We start from the raw sequence: 18,181 nt of genomic DNA, 5'->3' as shown, positions 1-18,181 counted from the left end.
CATGTAATGATGTTCCTGTAAATCTCTACCAGATGAATGTTATTCTCTATCCTGACAAGAAATGGCAAAGTCCCAAGGCACAACTTTCACCCTCCAAGTTGTCAGTCCTGGCTAAGAGGAGGCAGATATCAGTTGACTGCTCCTTCAGGGCCAGGTTCCCATATCCTGTCCAGCTGTCACCCCTGAAAGAGCCAGGCATCCAACCCAACTGGTGTTCAGTCTCCTCAGGTCAACCAAATGGGGAAACCAAGTCTCACAGACTGTGGCTCAGACAGACAGCCACTGCTAGTGGGTCACAGAGATAGGAATGGGGGGAGGAGTTTCACTGTTCCTCATGGTCTGGGCCATAGCTAGTGGAGGCCTTTAGTGAGGGCTCTGCAGCCGTGCAGGACATAGTCCCCAGTCTCTTCCCTGGGCCCTCCCTCTCACCTACTGGCCCAAGGCTGGGTAAGCTGGAGGACCTCCAGGAGGAGGCCTGAATCTGCCTCTTACCTGATGACCACTGCACCACTGATCCTTGATTGAATCCCTTCCCCAATGGTCCCTCACTGACAGTTACCAGTGGGCAAGGCCCGCTGTGATGCCGACCAATAGTTGAGCAGGACAACTAAATCAATGCTTATTGACAGTTGGTTGGTTGTGGGTAGGGCTCACTGAGGCACAATGGCTGAGAAAAACCTGTTGCTTAGTAACAGGGTGCAGAATAATGAGGCACAGCAATGGCTACTTGGTAAGGGCTGTGCTCATCTGTGCTCATCCTGCTCTGTTACACAACCAACTTTGTAATGTTTCAGAGGGCCCTTAAGGCATCTCAGAGAAAAATAGAAGCTAAGGATTGTTTAGTATGTTGAATTACACAGGAAGCATTGTCAGGGCATAATAAACTTCCTCAGTTATACTATGGATAAATGTTGTTAGTATAGACATTCTTAAAATTACATAGTTTCTGAAATGTAGATATGTCCTAGTGTAATGTTATAAGTCATAATTCTAGTTGTTATCTTAAAATGTTGTATGTTACAGCAACTTGGTTAAGCTTCTTTGTCAAACATCTTAATCACATCTTTAACCTTGACCTTTAGGTCTTTTGTCAATTATAGACAGTTATTGTACTCTGATACTTTGTCAAAAGTGCTTCATCCTTAAGAAAATTCATAGGAGAGACTTTTAAAAACATTCAGGTCTATGATAAATTTCAGATCATACTGCTGAACTGGGTAAGAAATTTAAAACTCTAATGGAAACTCTGATTTCATAAAACTGTTAGCAAAAAGGATTAGTTACATGGAACTGGGTACACTGATGAATGTGATAATAATTTTTTGGTTTTGTCTGAACTATTACTGGTTTTTAATCTATGTTTTCCAGATATAGGGTGACTTTGCCCCTTAAGCTAATTATGATGTATAGCAACTTGGTAGATAATACTTTTGTAAGTAAAATTGAACCATGTATCTTCTCTTTCTATCTGATCTCTCCAGAAGTTGCAAATTCATAAGTTCCCAACAGTCTTTTCAAATAAATAAAGAAGATTACTTCCTGACTGGTGATATTTTGGAGACTTCAAAAGGAGAAATTTATCCAAATCTGTAAGGCAAAATCTGTAACAAGCCTTTGGTTTGGATTTCTTGGCCATGAGAGGCCTTTTAAATGTTCATTCTGAGATTCTTTATGAAAAATTCTAACACAGCCAATTTAAAAGTGTCTATATGATCGATATAAGTAACCAGGCCAACCTTATTGAAATCAGACTTAATTTGTAAACAGATTAATCTCAGTTTGGTTATATTTGGTAAAAATGAGGATGATTTTAGGCAGAAAAGATAATGTTTCAATGTATATCTAATTCTGATTCTGTTAATTGAGGTGTGCGTTAACTAAAGTCTCAGACAGCCCCTTGTTTTCATGCTGCATAATTGTAAAGTTTAATCGAATTGTTAAAAGGATATTCCAAAGTTGTTTCTGGAGAATACAGTACCCTATGTTAGCATGAAGTAGTTACAAACCCAGACCTTTGCTCCTAACTCCATAGAAATGGAATAATATCTGACAGTCTACACCAACACACAAATAGTCAAATTTCTGAAAACTAAAGCCAAGGGGAAGACAACAACAACAACAACAATTCGAAATCACTGAGAAAAAGAAATGACAGCTTACTTAGAGGGAAACATAATTTGAAGAACAAAGATTTTCATCAGAAACAGAAGAAAGAATGTTGCAGAGAAATGAACATCTTTGCTAACTAATAGGTAGTATGCATTTTTAAAATTCCATAGACATGAGTTCTTCATGAAAAAAAAAAACAAACTTCCCAGAGTAATCATCTTCAGCTTAATAATAAATAACTGGCCAAAAAGGAGCTACAAATGATCTAACACTAATAATTATTTTATTTCAAGCTTTTACTTTTTAAGTTTTTAATTTACCTTTTATTGAAATAATGAGGAAACATTGATTTATAACATGTAAATTTCATGTGCACAGCATTATATGCTCACTTCTCTATACACTATAGCATGGTAGCCATCAAAAATTTAGTTTCTGTTTTTTATTACATAATTGAACACGTTTACCCATTTCTCCCTCCTCCTGGTTGCTGCCCTTCTAATAACCACTGCTCTGTTATGCATATCTCTGTGTTTATTTTTGTTTGGGTTGGTTTTGTTCATGGATTTTGCTTGCTTTTTCACTTTATATTCCACATTGCAAACTTTTAAAATGAGAAAGAATACCAACTCACGGTTAGGACACAACTGAGGATATAATATAATGGAAAATATCAACAACCACAGATATGCAAGTGATACCACTGTACAGGCAGAAAGTGAAGAGGAACTAAAGAGTCTCTTGATGAGGGTGAAAGAGGAGAGTGAAAAAGCTGGCTTAAACTCAGCATTCAAAAAACTAAAATCATGGCATCTGGTACCATCAGTTTTTCATGGCAAATAGACAGGGAAAAGTAGAAATAGGGACAGATTTTATTTTCTTGTGCTCCAAAATCACTGCAGACAGTGACTACTGCCACAAGATCAAAAGATACTTGTTCCTTGGAAGAAAAGCTATGACAAATCTAGACAGTGTATTAAAAAGCAGAGACATACATCATTTTGCTGACAGAGATCCATATAGCCAAAATTATGTTTTTTTCAGTAGTCATGTACATATGTAAGAGTTGGATAATGAAGAAGGCTGAGTGCTGAAGAACTGATATTTTCAAATTGTGGTGCTGGAGAAGACTCTTGAGAGTCCCTTGGACTACAAGGAGATCAAACCAATCAATCCTAAAGGAAATCATCCCTGAATATTCATTAGTAGGACTGATGCTGACCAAGAACTTCCAGATGTTCAAGTTGGATTTAGAAAAGGTAGAGGAACCAGAGATCAAATTGCCAACTTCCATTGGATCATAGAAAAAGCAAGAGAATCCCAGAAAAAAAATCTACTTCACTGACTACGATAAAGCCTTTGACTGTGTGCATCACAACAAACTGTGAAAGATTCTTGAAGAGATGGGAATACCAGATCACCTCACTTGCCTCCTGAGAAATCTGTATGCAGGTCAAGAAGCAATAGTTAGGACTGGGCATGGAACAACAGACTAGCTCAAAATGGGAAAGGAGTATGTCAAGGCTGTATTTTGTCACCTTGCATATTTAACTTATATGCAGAGTACATCATGTGAAATGCCAGACTGGATGAAGCTCAAGTTGTATCAAAATTGCAGGGAGAAATATCAATAACCTCAGATATACAGATGACACCACCCTTATGGCAGAAAGTGAAGAGAAACTAAAGAGCCTCTTGATAAAAGTGAAAGAGGAGAGTGAAAAAGCTGACTTACAACTCAACATTCAAAAAACCATGATCATGGCATCTGGTCCCATCACTTCATGACTGATCAATGGAGAAACAATGGAAAGAGTAACAGACTTTATTTTCTTGGGCTTCTAAATCACTTCAGATGGTGACTGCAGCCATGAAATTAAAAGACATTTGCTCCTTGGAAGAAAAGCTATGACAAACCTAGATGGCATATTAAAAAGCAGAGACATTACTTTGCCAACAAAGGTCCGTCTAGTCAAGGCTATGGTTTTTCCAGTAGTCATGTTATGGATGTGAGAGTTGGACCATAAAGAAAACTGAGGGCCAAAGAATTGATGTTTTTGAACTGTGGTATTGAAGAAGACTCTTGAGAGTCCCTTGGACAGCAAGGAAATCAAACCAGTGAACCCTGAAGGAAATCAGTTCTGAATATTCATTTGAAGGACTGATGCTTAAGCTGAAGCTCTAATACTTTGGCCACTTGATGCAAAGAACTGACTCATTAGGAAAGACCCTGATGCTGGGAAAGATTGAAGGTAGGAGGAGAAGGTGAGGACAGAAGATGAGATAGTTAGATAGCATCACTGACTCAATGGACATGAATTTGGGCAAACTCTGGGAGAGAGTGGAGGACAGAAGAACCTGGCATGCTTTCCAGTCCATCACATTGGAAAGAGCTGGACACAACTTAGCGACTGAACAACAACAATTTAAGATGTACAACTTGATGACTGGCTATATGTATACAGTGTGAAATAATCACTAAAATGAAACTTATTAACATACCCACCATCTCACGAAATTACAAAATTTTTTGGTGCGTGTGGTGAGAAAACTTTTGATATACCCTGCTAATAAATTTCACATATACAGTTCAGTATTTTCACCTATAGTCACCATTCTATACATTAGATTTCCAGAAGTTATTCATTTTGTATAACTGAAACACCTTTGACAAATGTCTCCCCATTTCTCCCTCCCCACAGTGCCTGGTAACCACCATGCTACTCTGCTTCTATGACTATTTTTGATTCCACATATAAATGAGATCATAGAGTATTTTTTTTTTCCTGTGGCTTTAAAGCCATAATAACTACAATGAAAAAAATCATGAAATAATTTCCAAGAGCATTGTAATTGATAGAAGAAAAGATTAGTGAATTAGAAGGTAAATCAACAGAAATAACTTGATCTGAAGAGGGAGGGAAAAAATAGAAATGAAATGAACAATTTCTTTGAAATTTTTGAGACACTATCAATTGACCCTACATATGTGTAATTGGAATAACAGAAGGAAATAAAAAGATAAAAAGAAAGAATGTATTTGAATGAATGATAGCTAGAAGATTCTCAAATTTGGTAGAAGACAATGACTTACAATCTCCAGATGAACAACAAACCATAAGAAAAGCACAAAAAGCACACAAAAGCATATTATAATTGTTGATAGCTGAAGGTAAAGAGAAAATACTGAAACGAGAAATTTGACATATTACATAGAGCAAAATATGATGCATTATTTGCAACATTTTCCTCAGAAACTAGGGTAGACAGATACATTAAATGCCATGGGAAATGAAAAAAAAAATCTATTGATCAAGAATTTTTTATTCAGTAAAGCAATTTTTGACAAATAAAGACAAAATGAAGACATTTTCAGGTAAAAGCAGAGGTAATTTGCTGCTAGCAAACATGCAGTATCAGAGTCCTTCAGGCTGAAGAAAAATGAAACTCATCATAACTTGGATATACAGCAAAGAATGGACTACTGAAAATGGCAAATGTATGGTTGAATATAAAGGATTATATACACTAATATAATTTTCCTCTTATTTCCTTAACAAGGCATATGCATGTTTGAAACATAGCGATGGATTAATGGAATTAAGTAAATGGAACTCTGTGTGTGCGTGTGTTAGTCATTCAGTCATGACTCTTACAACCCCATAGACAATATCCTGTCTATCTCCTCTGTCCATGGAATTCTTCAGGCATGAACACTGAAGTGGATGGACATTCCTTTCTCCAGGGGATCTTCCTGACCCAGAGATTGAACCCAGGCCTCCTGAATTGCAGGCAGATTCTTTAACTTCTGAGCTACCAGGGAAGCCCAAATGGAATTATGCCATTGCAAATTTACTCTATTTTTCTTGAAGTAATTCATTATTAAGCTTAAACAGATTAAGTTAAAAAATGCAGGCTATAATCTCTAGACTACCAAAAATAGTGTAAGGAAAACCGCTATAAAGTCAATAGTTACACTAATGCCATCCTAGTTTCCACATTTCATCTTTTGGATCCTCCTAACCAATGCAGAGGACCAGGAATTATACTGTAGTTAGGAGGATGTGTTCTCAGGTCCTCTTGCCCCTGTGTTACAAACAGGCAGTCTTATATTAATAAATTACTTAATTTTCCCATGCCTCAGTTTTTCAGTCTGACAAATGAGAATATTAAATAACCTTTAAATACTGTGACTTTAACTGTGATTGTTAAATTAGTAAAAAGCAGTGAACAAAAAGCCTGTCATTGAAATACAAGATAACACTGAATCAATGAATCAATGAACGGGTGATAATACATATTAGAGATGCAAATATTCACATCATTAGTTAGATAAGATGATTAGCCTGGGTAGACTTTCCAGACATTTTTACATTTAAAGATAATCTGAGTGTGGTAGATTGGAAATCTGGGTGCAGATATTGCAGTACTTTGCAAAGAAGAAAAAAATGAAAATAAGGTAAAAACTACTTTTAAAAAATGTGACTGAAGACAGTAGAACAGACATTTGAAAATATTGATATACAAGAAGAGATTGAACCTAAGGGAGATTGAAATATTCTCAATATTTGAGTGTAAAGGTATATGTGACCTCAAAATTGAAAGAACATCAGAAATGGTCATCTAAAACTTTTACAACAGTAATGGAAGGTGAATACCTGTTTTCTTTCTATACTTCTTACAGTGTGAATTTAAAAGCATCAACTTTTTTTTTCTTTTTTTTAATCTGTGCCTTTTATTTATTTATTTTTTTGTCTTTTCTCTTTTTTTTAAATTTATTTTTTTTATTAGTTTATTTTCTTTTTTTTAACTTTACAATATTGTATTTGTTTTGCCATACATTTTAAGTTCTGTGATTTTGGGCTGGTCACTTAAACTCTATTAGGCTCACTTTCTTCTTCAATTAAATGCAACTGTTACCATTTCTTTCTAAGTCCTTCTAAGTTTTAAAATAGATTTAACCTATGAAAGTTATATAATGTTTATCACACAATAGATGTATAAATTATTGTTTGTATCCCTTTGTTCACATTTCCTTTTTCTGCTTTTCCCAGAAGAATATTTCTAGTTAATGACAAGCACAAATTACTTGCTGAAACAGCACCCACTGGGACTGTGGAATCTTCAGAGAGAGGAGCTGTTTTCATGGAAACAGATTCATCCCTGGGAACAGGGGTTTGGAAGATTCCCAGGTATCATTTGGGAACATCACTCTGGCTCAGAATAGGAGTTTCTAATCTGCATCTCAAGTCCTTTCTCCTACAGACCTACTTTCTCCTACAGTTCTTTTCTCCTACTGGGGGTCAGATTAGTACATGGCTGCTTAAAGGCAGGACTTGCCCTCACTGTGAGCCACTTCAGGTGAGTAGGGAATCCTCCCTTGTCTAATCTCTTAGAGACAGTGGAGCCTGACAGCTGATCATTGGGCTGAGGGACGTGCAACTTGCCCTGATTTTTCCTTCAGTGCTTTGCATAGACTCACATGAACAAGGGCTTGCAGAAGGGGTGTTATAGATATAAGAGATTATTGTTGAGCAAACTGTTTCTTATTTTGTATCATGTGACCGAGTGTCCCACAGAGACTAAGAGTCATCATTGTTTGGGGGAAATAATGTTTGATTAGAACACAAGGCACTTTTTCTCTAGTCTTGGCTTATTATAATTTCAAGGAAGTCACTCCACCCTCTTGGCTCTGTCACTTAGTCTCTAAAATAATGTCCATAAAGCTACCAAACTTCAAGTTCTAACAGGCAACATGATGTGCCCACATGTGTATTATGTGGTATTATGTGTATAATGTTGGTATAGTATATGTGTGGTGTGCATATCTACATATATATGTGCTTCCTGAATATATGTTAAATTACAATGTGTGTCCATTTCCAATGTGTGTACATGTTTGATATTAATGGTAAATGTGCAGTGCATAGTTTTGAACATGTAAAACGTACACAATTATGTGTGAGTGCTTTGCATGTGATATGCATGTATATAAATGTATGCGTATATGTAATCATGTATGTGTGTGTATATTGTGTATCTTTGTATTCACATATGCACATCTATGTATGTGGAATGGATTCATAATCTGTGTGTCTAATAAAGTATCTTTCTGAGTTTATTACTGTCTAAATCTTTTTAGCTACAATAGGTACAAAGTAATCAGAATCCACTTCATCTTGGCTTTTGAAGAAACTAGACATCTACTGGCAAAGTGGAAGGAATCAAGTCTATCAGGATGTCACTCAGAATGGAGCAGACGAATGCAACCTTCTGGAGGGGCTTTGTCTTCCTAGCCTTCTCCAGCTTTGGGGAACTGCAACTCTTGCTCTTTGCATTTTTCTTCTCCCTGTATCTTGTCACCTTGACCAGCAATGTCTTCATTATTGTAGTCATCAGACTGGACAGCCATCTGCACACCCCCATGTACCTCTTCCTTTCCTTCTTAGCTTTCTCTGAGACCTGCTATACTTTGGGCATCATCCCTAGAATGCTTTCTGGCCTTGTCAGGGGTGGGCAGGGCATCTCCTTTGTGGGCTGTGCTGTCCAAATGTTCTTCTCTGCTGCATGGGCCTGTACCAACTGCTTTCTTCTGGCTGTCATGGGCTTTGACAGATATGTGGCCATCTGTGCCCCACTACACTATGCCAGCCGCATGAATCTTACTCTCTGTGCCCAGCTTGTTGGCACCTCATTTCTGAGTGGGTACCTCTTTGGTCTGGGAATGACACTGGTCATTTTCCACCTCCCATTCTGCAGCTCCCATGAGATCCAGCACTATTTTTGTGACACACCGCCAGTGCTGAGCCTGGCCTGTGGAGATACAGGCCTGAGTGAGCTGGGAATCCTGATCCTCAGCCTGCTGGTTCTCCTGGTCTCCTTCTCCCTTATCACTATCTCCTACACCTACATCCTGGCAGCTATCCTGAGGATCTCCTCCACCAAGGGACGGAAGAAGGCCTTCTCCACCTGTGCCTCGCACCTCACAGTGGTCATGGTTCACTACGGCTGTGCCTCCTTCATGTACTTGAGACCCAAAGCCAGTTACTCTCTTGAGCGGGATCAGCTTATTGCTGTCACCTATACTGTAGTGACTCCTCTCCTCAATCCCATCATTTATAGCCTAAGAAATAGGGCTGTGCAGACAGCCCTGAGAAATGCTTTCCAAGGAGGATTACTGGGTAAAGGATGAAGGCTACCCAATGCGAAAGGCTCCTTTGTGTAGGCTAGATATACACCAGAAACCGAGGCCAATGGGCCAGATGTTCAGAGTCTTAGGCCAAACCGACCTATCCCAATTCCCTGAGAGAGCCCCATCCTGTCTCTTACAGGTTCCCCAGGGCTGCCGGGGAATGCTGAGGCAGGGTTTCCTGCTCTGGTTACTGTGCTTAACTCACACTGAGCTGAGAGTCTGAATTGTCATTTCCAGTCTCCCATATGTCAGCAGTATTTCCTGAAACTCAGTTCATTAAGAATTTTCTAACTGAGCTAAAAAAGATGAAGGGAGTTTCAAGTACCCAAGTTCAAAGCAACTGGTGTCCTTCTAGGAGTACTATAGAGATTTCTAAAATCATTATATAATTAGACTACCCCACCAATAATGTTCTTCCAAGATCTGAAACCCAGTGACTATCAGGTTAGCAAATCAGTTTGAATGCTTTGCTAAATGAAAAGATCAGTTGTTTTTTTTTGTCTCCCACTAGATGTCTTTAATCTCTTTATGTAGTTTTTTTTTTTTTTAATCTCTGGCTCATTATTTCTTTGCCCTCCTCTTTTTAACTAACTCTCCTGGTTGGATGCATTCTATTTACTTCCTATTTTCCTTGATAATTGCTATTCCTCTCTAAATGACCTCCTAATCTTGAGTATATGGATCTCCTCACTTGGGTCACTACTTAGCATGGATACTATCTTTTAGAATCTATTGTGGAATTCTCTACCCTGTTTTTTTACTTTACACCCTCAATATGCATGGTACCAGACATTTCTAGGGATAAGTAAGTGAAAGTCACTCAGTCATGTTCTGACTCTTTGCAACCTCATGTATTGTAGCCTGCCAGGCTCCTCTGGCCATGGAATTCTTCAGTAAAGAATACAGTGGGTAGCTGTTCCCTTCTCCAGGGGATCTTACCAATCCAGGGATTAAACCCAGGTCTCCTGCATTGCAGGACGATTCTGTAAAGGTGGAATGAATTCACACAGTTGTCAGGTATGAGTTCAAATATAGGCTCTGCCACTTACAGTGTGACCCTGGGTAAGTTACTTAATCTTTCTCAGCTTCAAAATCCTCACCTGTCAAGTGGTTCTATTAATAACTTGATAGTTTTGTATTGCTGACTAAACAGGGTCATGAATATAAATTATTTAGTGTAATACCTGGATCATATTAATAATCATCTTCCAACAAATGTTAGCAGCTATAATTATGTGCTGAGCAAATTGATACTGGCTTTTAATTTAGGGAGAGGTTATTCTCGATGGAAGAACAGAGGAGGCTTCATGTCTAAGGTAGTACTTGAACTTATTCCCAAAGAGTGAGTAAACTTTGAATGTAGTAAGTGGAAATAAAGTACATATATTCTAAGAAGACAGAACAGAATAACTAAAGTCTCAGTGGCAAGACAATACACACCTGTTACAGAGTACAGTGAGTTGTCCTGAGGGACAAAAATATCTCACAAATGATGGGTGAAGTTAGCTAGGGTTAAGACTTTTTTGTGCATGGCATGGTGAATACCTTGCTTCAGACTTGATGCTTTGGGCAGTAAACCTTTGAGCAGAGAGTGGGGTTGAATCTGGGAAGTGATTTAAGAAGATTAATCCAGTAACAAAAAGTGAAGTGTGACCTCATGGACTGTAGCCTACCAGGTTCCTCTGTCCATGGGATTTTCCAGGCAACAGTACTGGAGTAGGTTGCCATTTCCTTCTCCAGGGGATCTTCCTGACCCAGGGATCGAACCCAGGTCTCTTGCTTTGCAGACAGATGCTTTACCAACTGAGCCATCAGGGAAGCTCCAATCTAGTAACAGAGAATATGATAAATCTCAGTAGACAGAAAACAGAAGCAAGGAAATCTATAAGAAATCCATTGACATCATTCTAAAGAAAGGCAAAAGGACTTGAATAAGGATAGAAGCATTGCGAACTGACAGAAGTTGTAGACATAAGAAATTTTGAAAATGTAGGATTCATGTGATTCATCAATAAGTTAAAAGTGGGACAAGACTTAAGAGAGAGAAGAATGTATATTAAGGGAATGTTTTGCAGATAGAAATCCATATTTTTCTATGCTCTCAGTGAAGAAACATATCCTCTAGTGAGAATTCAGTGGAAATCAAATCTGGGAGAAAAAAGCTAGTCCAAGAGAAGAGAACAAATTGTAGAGAAATAGAGTGAAAGGACTCGAGTAAAAGAACTTGAGTCAGGGAAGAAAAGCCATGTACTCTAAACTCCTTTTCAGTGAGTCTGGAAGTAACTTCCTCATTGCACAGAGGTTGTTTGAGCAAATTCATTTCCAAAATGTACGCAGTTCGTCTAGAATAATATTCCCTAAATGCACACTCAGCAACAATGTGTAGAGATGTTCTAAAAATTACTAAGTATTACTCAGAGGTCCAGGCTTTCCTGTTGACTCAGATGGTAAAGAATCTGCCTGAAATGCAGGAGACCCAGGTTTGATCCTTGGAGAGGGGAATGGCTACCTCCCTCAGTGTTCTTGCCTGGAGAATTGCATGGACAGAGGAGCCTGCTGGACTATAGTCCTTCAGGTTGCAAAGAGTCAGGAAAGACTGAGCCACAAACACTTTCACTTTCACTCAAAGGTCCATCTACCATCTAAATGTAGTAGTCTTAAGTATGAAAGGGTATAAAAATCACACGAGGTATCATCTAGTATACATTCCTAGGAACCATATCCATAGATCCTGACACAATTGCTCTGGGGTGGCAGGCAGAAATAATCTACAAAACCCCCTCGGTGATTCAAATTTCCTTCCTTGATTACAAATACAGCCATGTGCTTAAACAAGTCCTCCTGCCAGGTACATACACATATATACACATAGCAAAGCAGAGGTCCCCCTGATATGAACATGACCACATATGCCCTTTAAAAAAAAACTCATGTCTTTTTAAAGAGCCAATTAATTCCATAAGTTTATGGAATCATTTTGTTTGACTTTAAAGCATAGTTTTGCCACTTCTTAGATGTGTGATCTAGAGGAAGTTTATTAACATTTCTGGGCCTCCATTATCAATGCCAAAATGGAATTTTAGCAGTATCTATTTTGTAGGGCTTTTTGTGATGATTAAGATAAAATATTTAGAACAGAGTCTGCCATACATGAAACACCCAGCATGACCATATATTATTATTTGAAGTTTCTAGGCAGTATCACTTTAGACTGACACATTTGTTACCTAGTTTATGCTGGCAGGATGCCAAGCATCTTATATTTCATGATATAACCAGACAAGAGTAAAATGCTGTTACCTGGCATAGTGCCTGACTGGAGAAGGTAGAAAGATGGACTTAGATCCTTCTGAGAGGAGTAGGTACTGGGAAATGGTTCAGGCTCTAGGGAAAAAGAATGAGATGACTTCCAAGAAAATATTTGGCATCAGGGAGGCCCATAAAATGTTAAAGAGAAAATTCAGTTAGGAGTGAATTTTGGGGACCCAATGAAGTGGTAGTAATCATGAAAGAAAAATTAAGTGTGTAGGCTGTGTCTCAGAGGCAGGCTCCACTATATAAATTACAAAGAAATAAATTACCAGAAGTAGAGCAGAGATTCTAGTTTAAGGTAAGTAAACAGAAGATCTAGAAAAGATGACTATGTAATATGCGGAGCTTAACCCTGAGATCAAGAGGGAAATTTGATATAAGTTCTAATTGTTGTAATATTATAAGTTGAATTTTATATTCATAATTAATTTATGCATGATAATTCCCATTTTGTCATTTTTTTTTTTTACTGGAGTGCACATGTGGTCAGAATCTGATTTCAGAAGGTGCTGTGTGTAACTCTAACAGTACCATCTTTTTAAGGCATTTTTTATTGATTCTTTAGATAAATACTATCTTCTTTAGCCTCTATATTATTGCAAAATGCCTGCTGGATGAAGCACAAGCTGAAATCAAGATTGCTGGGAGAAATATCTGTAACCTCAGATATGCAGATAACACCACCCTTATGGCATAAAGCGAAGAGGAACTGAAGAGTCTCTTGATAAAAGTGAAAGAGGAGAGTGAAAAAGCTGGCTTAAAACTCAGCATTCAAAAAACTAAGATCATGGCAACTGTTTCTATCACTTCATGTTGAATACATGGGGAAACAATGGAAACCATGGCAGACTTAATTTTCTTGGGCTCCCAAATCACTGCAGATGGTGACTGAAGCCATGAAATTAAAAGATGTTTGCTCCTTGGAAGAAATGCTACGACCAACCTAGACAGCATATTAAAAAGCAGAGACATTACTTTGGTAACTAAGGTCCGTTTAGTCAAAGCTATCGTTTTTTCCAGTAGTCATGTATGTATGCGAAAGTTGGACCATAAAGAAAGCTGAGAGCCAAAGAATTGAAGCTTTTAAACTGTGGTGTTGGAGAAGACCCTTGAGAATCCCTTGGACTACGAGGAGATCAAACCAGTTGGTCCTAAAGGAAATCAGTCCTGAATATTCATTGGAAGGACTGATGCTGAAGCTGAAACTTCAATACTTTGGCCACCTGATGAGAAGAAATGACTCATTGGAAAAGACCGTGATGCTGGGAAAGATTGAAGGCAGGAGGAGAAGGGAACGACAGAGGATGATATGGTTGGATGGAATCACTGACTCAATGGACACAAATTTGAACAAACTCCAGGTGTTGGTGATGGGCAGGGAAACCTGGCATGCTACAGTCCACGTGGTCACAAAAAGTTGGACACACAAAAAAAGTTTGGTCATAAAAAGTTGAGCGGCTGAACTAACTTTTGTTGACTCTTTAGATAAATACTATCTTCTTTAACCTCTATATTATTAATCTCCTTTTCTGAGATGTTACTAATGGTCCTTTGCCTTTAAAGAGTTATCACATGCCTAACAATCTGATTCAGGACTTCCAGATTTTTGACAGGGATCAAGGGGAGAATGGAACCATATTCACCTTTGCCTTTGGTTATTACAAACAAGCACTTTTTTTAGATTTTCCAGGCTCAATAAGTGTGATAGTAAATGATACTGATTTTTGATGGCCTAACAGGCTATGATTTTTTTCAACTATAATGATATTTTGCAGCTCATAATTTGGTAACACAATTTAGACATTTATGAACATTTTTTGAAATATATTTTATTATTTTTCATAATATGTAATTGTTTAAGCAAAAATCAGCAAAAAAAGAAAAAGAAAAGAAAACCTATACATTATTAGCAGCAAAGATAGCTTTTTAGTTTTAACTAAAATTTCTTTAAATGGCTCCTGTGACAGGATTTATCCCTTAGCAAGGACTAATATCTATGCAAAGAATGAGGCAGAGTCTTGAAGTGGTAATCAAGTGACCATATACATGGACTGGGAGGCAGAAACTGTGCAGGATACACAAACAGCTAGGCTGTTTCATTTCATGCTGAGCAAAGAAATAAGTCGACTCACAAGCAAATGGCACAATACATTTTTACAAGTCAGGACAGAATGTCAGCATTCGAACCAGTTCAAATCAAACCTGGCCTGAAAATTATTTGGAAATAGCACCACCTCTTGTTTATTTTTTCTTAATTCTATTAAAAAGAAAAATTCTACTAACTCTTACACTAACAGGAGATAAAAGTAAACGAAAACAAAGATTCCTTTTTAAAAATGTTTGGCTGCATTGGGTCTTAGTTGTATCATGTGGGATTTTTGTTGCATCATGCAGTATGCTTCATTGTGGCATTCCAGCTCGCTAGCTGTGGTGCAGGCTTAGTTACTCCAAAGCATGTGGGATCCTAGGTCTCCCACCAGAGACAAACCCACATCCCCTGCATTGTGAGGAGGATTCTTAACCACTGAACCACCAGGGAAGTCCCAAAGATTCTTTTTTATCACATTAAAATTTTAGAGAAAATTCAGGGACATAGAGGACAAAAGGAAGACCTTCTATGCTCCTATTTGGCTGTTCCAAGAGTAATAACATTCACTTTAATGGGGAAGTATGAAAAACGGACAGATTAAGAAGAAAATGGGTGCTATGCTGGTCTTCTCTGTATGGTTCCATTTTATAGATTAAAATATCAGGGTTTCCCAGAATATCAAATATCTCCATTTTCAAATGTAAGAATTTAATCATATTTCAAACTCAAGAAACACTTTGTAAATTATCTTGAATCTTATGTATCTACTTTACCAAGGCCCTAATTTACAGTATAATTCGCTGCCTATATTTAGATGATAGTACTATTCTCAGAAATGTAGAAACCTAACTGAATCAGGAACATTTTATTTCACATTGTCCTCTCAAAAGTAAGAAGTGCAAAAAATGCTTTTTTTAAAAAAAAAAAGAAATACTTTATTCTATAATCAGAACAAAATAAAGTAATATTACATAGAACCCAACAAATGAAAAATAGAAACTTTGTTTAACACCCTTCAGCAGTGATAGTTGCATATAAAATAAACCCATGGCCTCCTTTCCTTCAATGTCATTAATGCCTTTATCTCCCAAGCTCAGGATTTTTTTTTTCAGGTCCTACAATAAATGTAAAACACACACACACACACACACACACACACACACACACAAAACTATCTTCCCATCTTTCATATCTGCCTATCTCCTTCATCCCCCAATACTTCCCACAACATCAAGATTCTCTGACCCCAAAAAAAGCTGCCTCTCAGTTGCCAAAGTAAGAATTGATGAAGCCAACATAATCATAGCCAGCAGGTTGGCTTCGGCCCCGGGGATCCACATATTGCTGCATACGTGAGGCACAGAATGACACTTGTTCTGGGGTTAGCGCCTGAAATTAAAAAAAAAAAAAATTACCATGATAGAAATTCAGAATAGCTGGCTCCTTTGGGCTTCTAATATGCCCTAAACTCAGGAAGTAGAGAGGTTTGGGCAAAAGCAGCCAGTCCTGGGCCTATCATATGCTTTTCTTATAGAAAGAAATCTGTAATTTCTAACGAATAAGACCAACTCATCTTTTCAACTCAGCTCTTATCCAAAGACTCCCATTTCATTCTGATTGCACTGTTTACCCATTCTTTAAATTTGGCTTATTAAATAAATAGAATAAAGAAATAGTTTTAAAACCAAGTAGCATGTTTGAGATTAATGATGAAATAATTAGATATTGACTATAGGTTTTTGAGTTGGGTCAAAGCAACATGAGGTAGTGACCAAAGCAAATGATAACCAGTGCATGACAATATCTGAGAAAACATGGGGGAGAGGAAAGTAGTTGCCTGTTGTAACTAGTGAGCCAGAGCTGAGATGAACAAAATCTAGATGATGATGAGAGTGCAGTGAGAGTGGATATAAACGGGAATCTGACCTGCTTCATGTCCTCTTTCGTAATATAAGCTTTACCCTCTGCCAGGGCTTGGAAAGAATCTTCTAGTTCATCACTGGACCTGATGTTCTCTGACTCCTTGTCGGTCAAGAAGTCGATGTACTCGTCTTTTGAGATATAGCCCTTTCTGTTGGAGAAATAGATCAAGACAGAGAGGAAGACAGGTCCCTTTCTCATTCTACTCAGTGTCTCAGAGACAGAGATAGGATGAACCCTCTAAGCGCCTGTTTCATCTCAGCTCTCTGAGACTATGGGATATGACCTTTATTTGACCCCCATCCTCAAAGCCTTAAGCCAAATAAACAGTTTCTTAAGTTCCAGTCACTGTTTCCACATGAGTAATTCAGCCTGACTCCCTAAGTGGAATTTAGGAATTTTCCACTAGCACCATCTCTAGGTCTCTCAAGCTCTTCAAACTGAGGTGAAGACCTCTATTTCTGGTCTTGTTTGGTCTTTAGTATTCTAAAAGGGTACCAAAAGCTGCCCAATTCATTTATGGTAGTCTTTATCTTCCTACTCTCAAGATGAATTAATTTTATATTTTATGGATCATTTTACTTTCTGCATTTGCCCCTCTCCCCCAAGACCTATTCCCTGCTGTGGTCCGGGCTTTGGTTTTCCTCCTACCTCCCTGGATCCACAGCATCGAGGAATTTCTCAAACTTGGGCTCAGGTTCACCCTCCTCCACCATGGGCAAGTAGTAGTTGAGCCCTCTCAGGCAGGACCGGAAATCTTTGTGACTCAAGCGACCTGTCAAATTTTCATCAAAGTGCCTAAAGAACAAACAATAGTTAATCAGGTTCAGTAAGAATCAGATCAAACCACACCAAGGGAAAAAAGATAGTTATTTGGAACTTCATTCTGAATTGCCTGCAAAACAGAGAACCAATCAACTATGAAGCTATACGCACCTAAAGGTTGTCTCAAACTCTTGTTTTGTCTCTTCACTGAGACCGGTGATGTCTCTGAAAGAAAAACAAAAATTAACCCATTAAATAAAACAGAGAAATATAAATAAATAGACATGCTATAATAGTAAGAGAGAAATTTTAGTGACTATTAGGTTAGTCAAGTCACCTAGTTCAGGGGCTGGCAAACTATGGTCCATGGGCCAGGTCCAGGAGATCGCTCACTTTTGTACAGTCAATGAACTGAGAATAGTTTTTACATGATTGAAAATTTAAAAAAAAAAGAAGACTATTTCCTTAAACACTAAAAATTGTGAGAAATTCAAATCTTAGCATCCATAAATAAAATTTTCCTGGAATATGTTCATGCCTATTCATTTATGAATTATCAATAGCTGTTTTCACAACAGCAAACCTGAGTAACAGCAGCAGTTAAAACAAAGGCTACATGGTTCACAAATTCTGCAATATTATCAGGACCTTTACAGAAAAAGTTTGTCTAAATAACTAATGCTGCCAAAATACTCTATTTAGAAAAAAAAAATTCTCTTCTGCTCTATACTTTGAATATTTCTTTCACTCCAGACGTTTTAATGGGAATTTTACAAAAGGGAATACTCTCTGAA

The 18,181-nt window shown here is 37.8% G+C and overlaps 2 protein-coding genes and 1 long non-coding RNA gene across 3 annotated transcripts in view; 2 read left to right on the top strand and 1 right to left on the bottom strand.

The window, feature by feature from the left end:
* Positions 1 to 690: 690 nt before the first annotated feature.
* Positions 691 to 18,181, top strand: part of LOC145504624 (uncharacterized) — a 57,057-nt gene continuing 39,566 nt past the window's right edge. Inside the window, exons 1-2 of the long non-coding RNA XR_014052339.1 lie at positions 691 to 730; positions 7,164 to 7,301. This is a non-coding gene — a long non-coding RNA (uncharacterized LOC145504624). The remainder of the gene's footprint in view (positions 731 to 7,163; positions 7,302 to 18,181) is intronic.
* OR10Z1 (olfactory receptor family 10 subfamily Z member 1) lies at positions 8,348 to 9,301 on the top strand. The gene has a single exon (XM_081485760.1). It carries the CDS (start codon positions 8,348 to 8,350, stop codon positions 9,299 to 9,301), a length of 954 nt encoding a protein of 317 aa, XP_081341886.1.
* SPTA1 (spectrin alpha, erythrocytic 1) overlaps positions 15,966 to 18,181 on the bottom strand; it is a 67,819-nt gene continuing 65,603 nt past the window's right edge. The window contains exons 48-51 of the mRNA XM_081485759.1: positions 17,559 to 17,612; positions 17,274 to 17,420; positions 16,629 to 16,773; positions 15,966 to 16,091 (exon numbers count right to left, since the gene is read on the bottom strand). Coding sequence (XP_081341885.1) covers positions 15,966 to 16,091; positions 16,629 to 16,773; positions 17,274 to 17,420; positions 17,559 to 17,612 — 472 coding nt within the window. The remainder of the gene's footprint in view (positions 16,092 to 16,628; positions 16,774 to 17,273; positions 17,421 to 17,558; positions 17,613 to 18,181) is intronic.

This window comes from Giraffa tippelskirchi, chromosome 5 (assembly GCF_054371585.1).
Source record: "Giraffa tippelskirchi isolate mGirTip1 chromosome 5, T2T-mGirTip1v1.2.pri, whole genome shotgun sequence".
NCBI classification, from domain to species: Eukaryota; Metazoa; Chordata; class Mammalia; order Artiodactyla; family Giraffidae; genus Giraffa; species Giraffa tippelskirchi.
The sequence above is the reverse complement of the archived record's forward strand: the minus strand, read 5'-3'. Positions and strand labels throughout refer to the sequence as shown.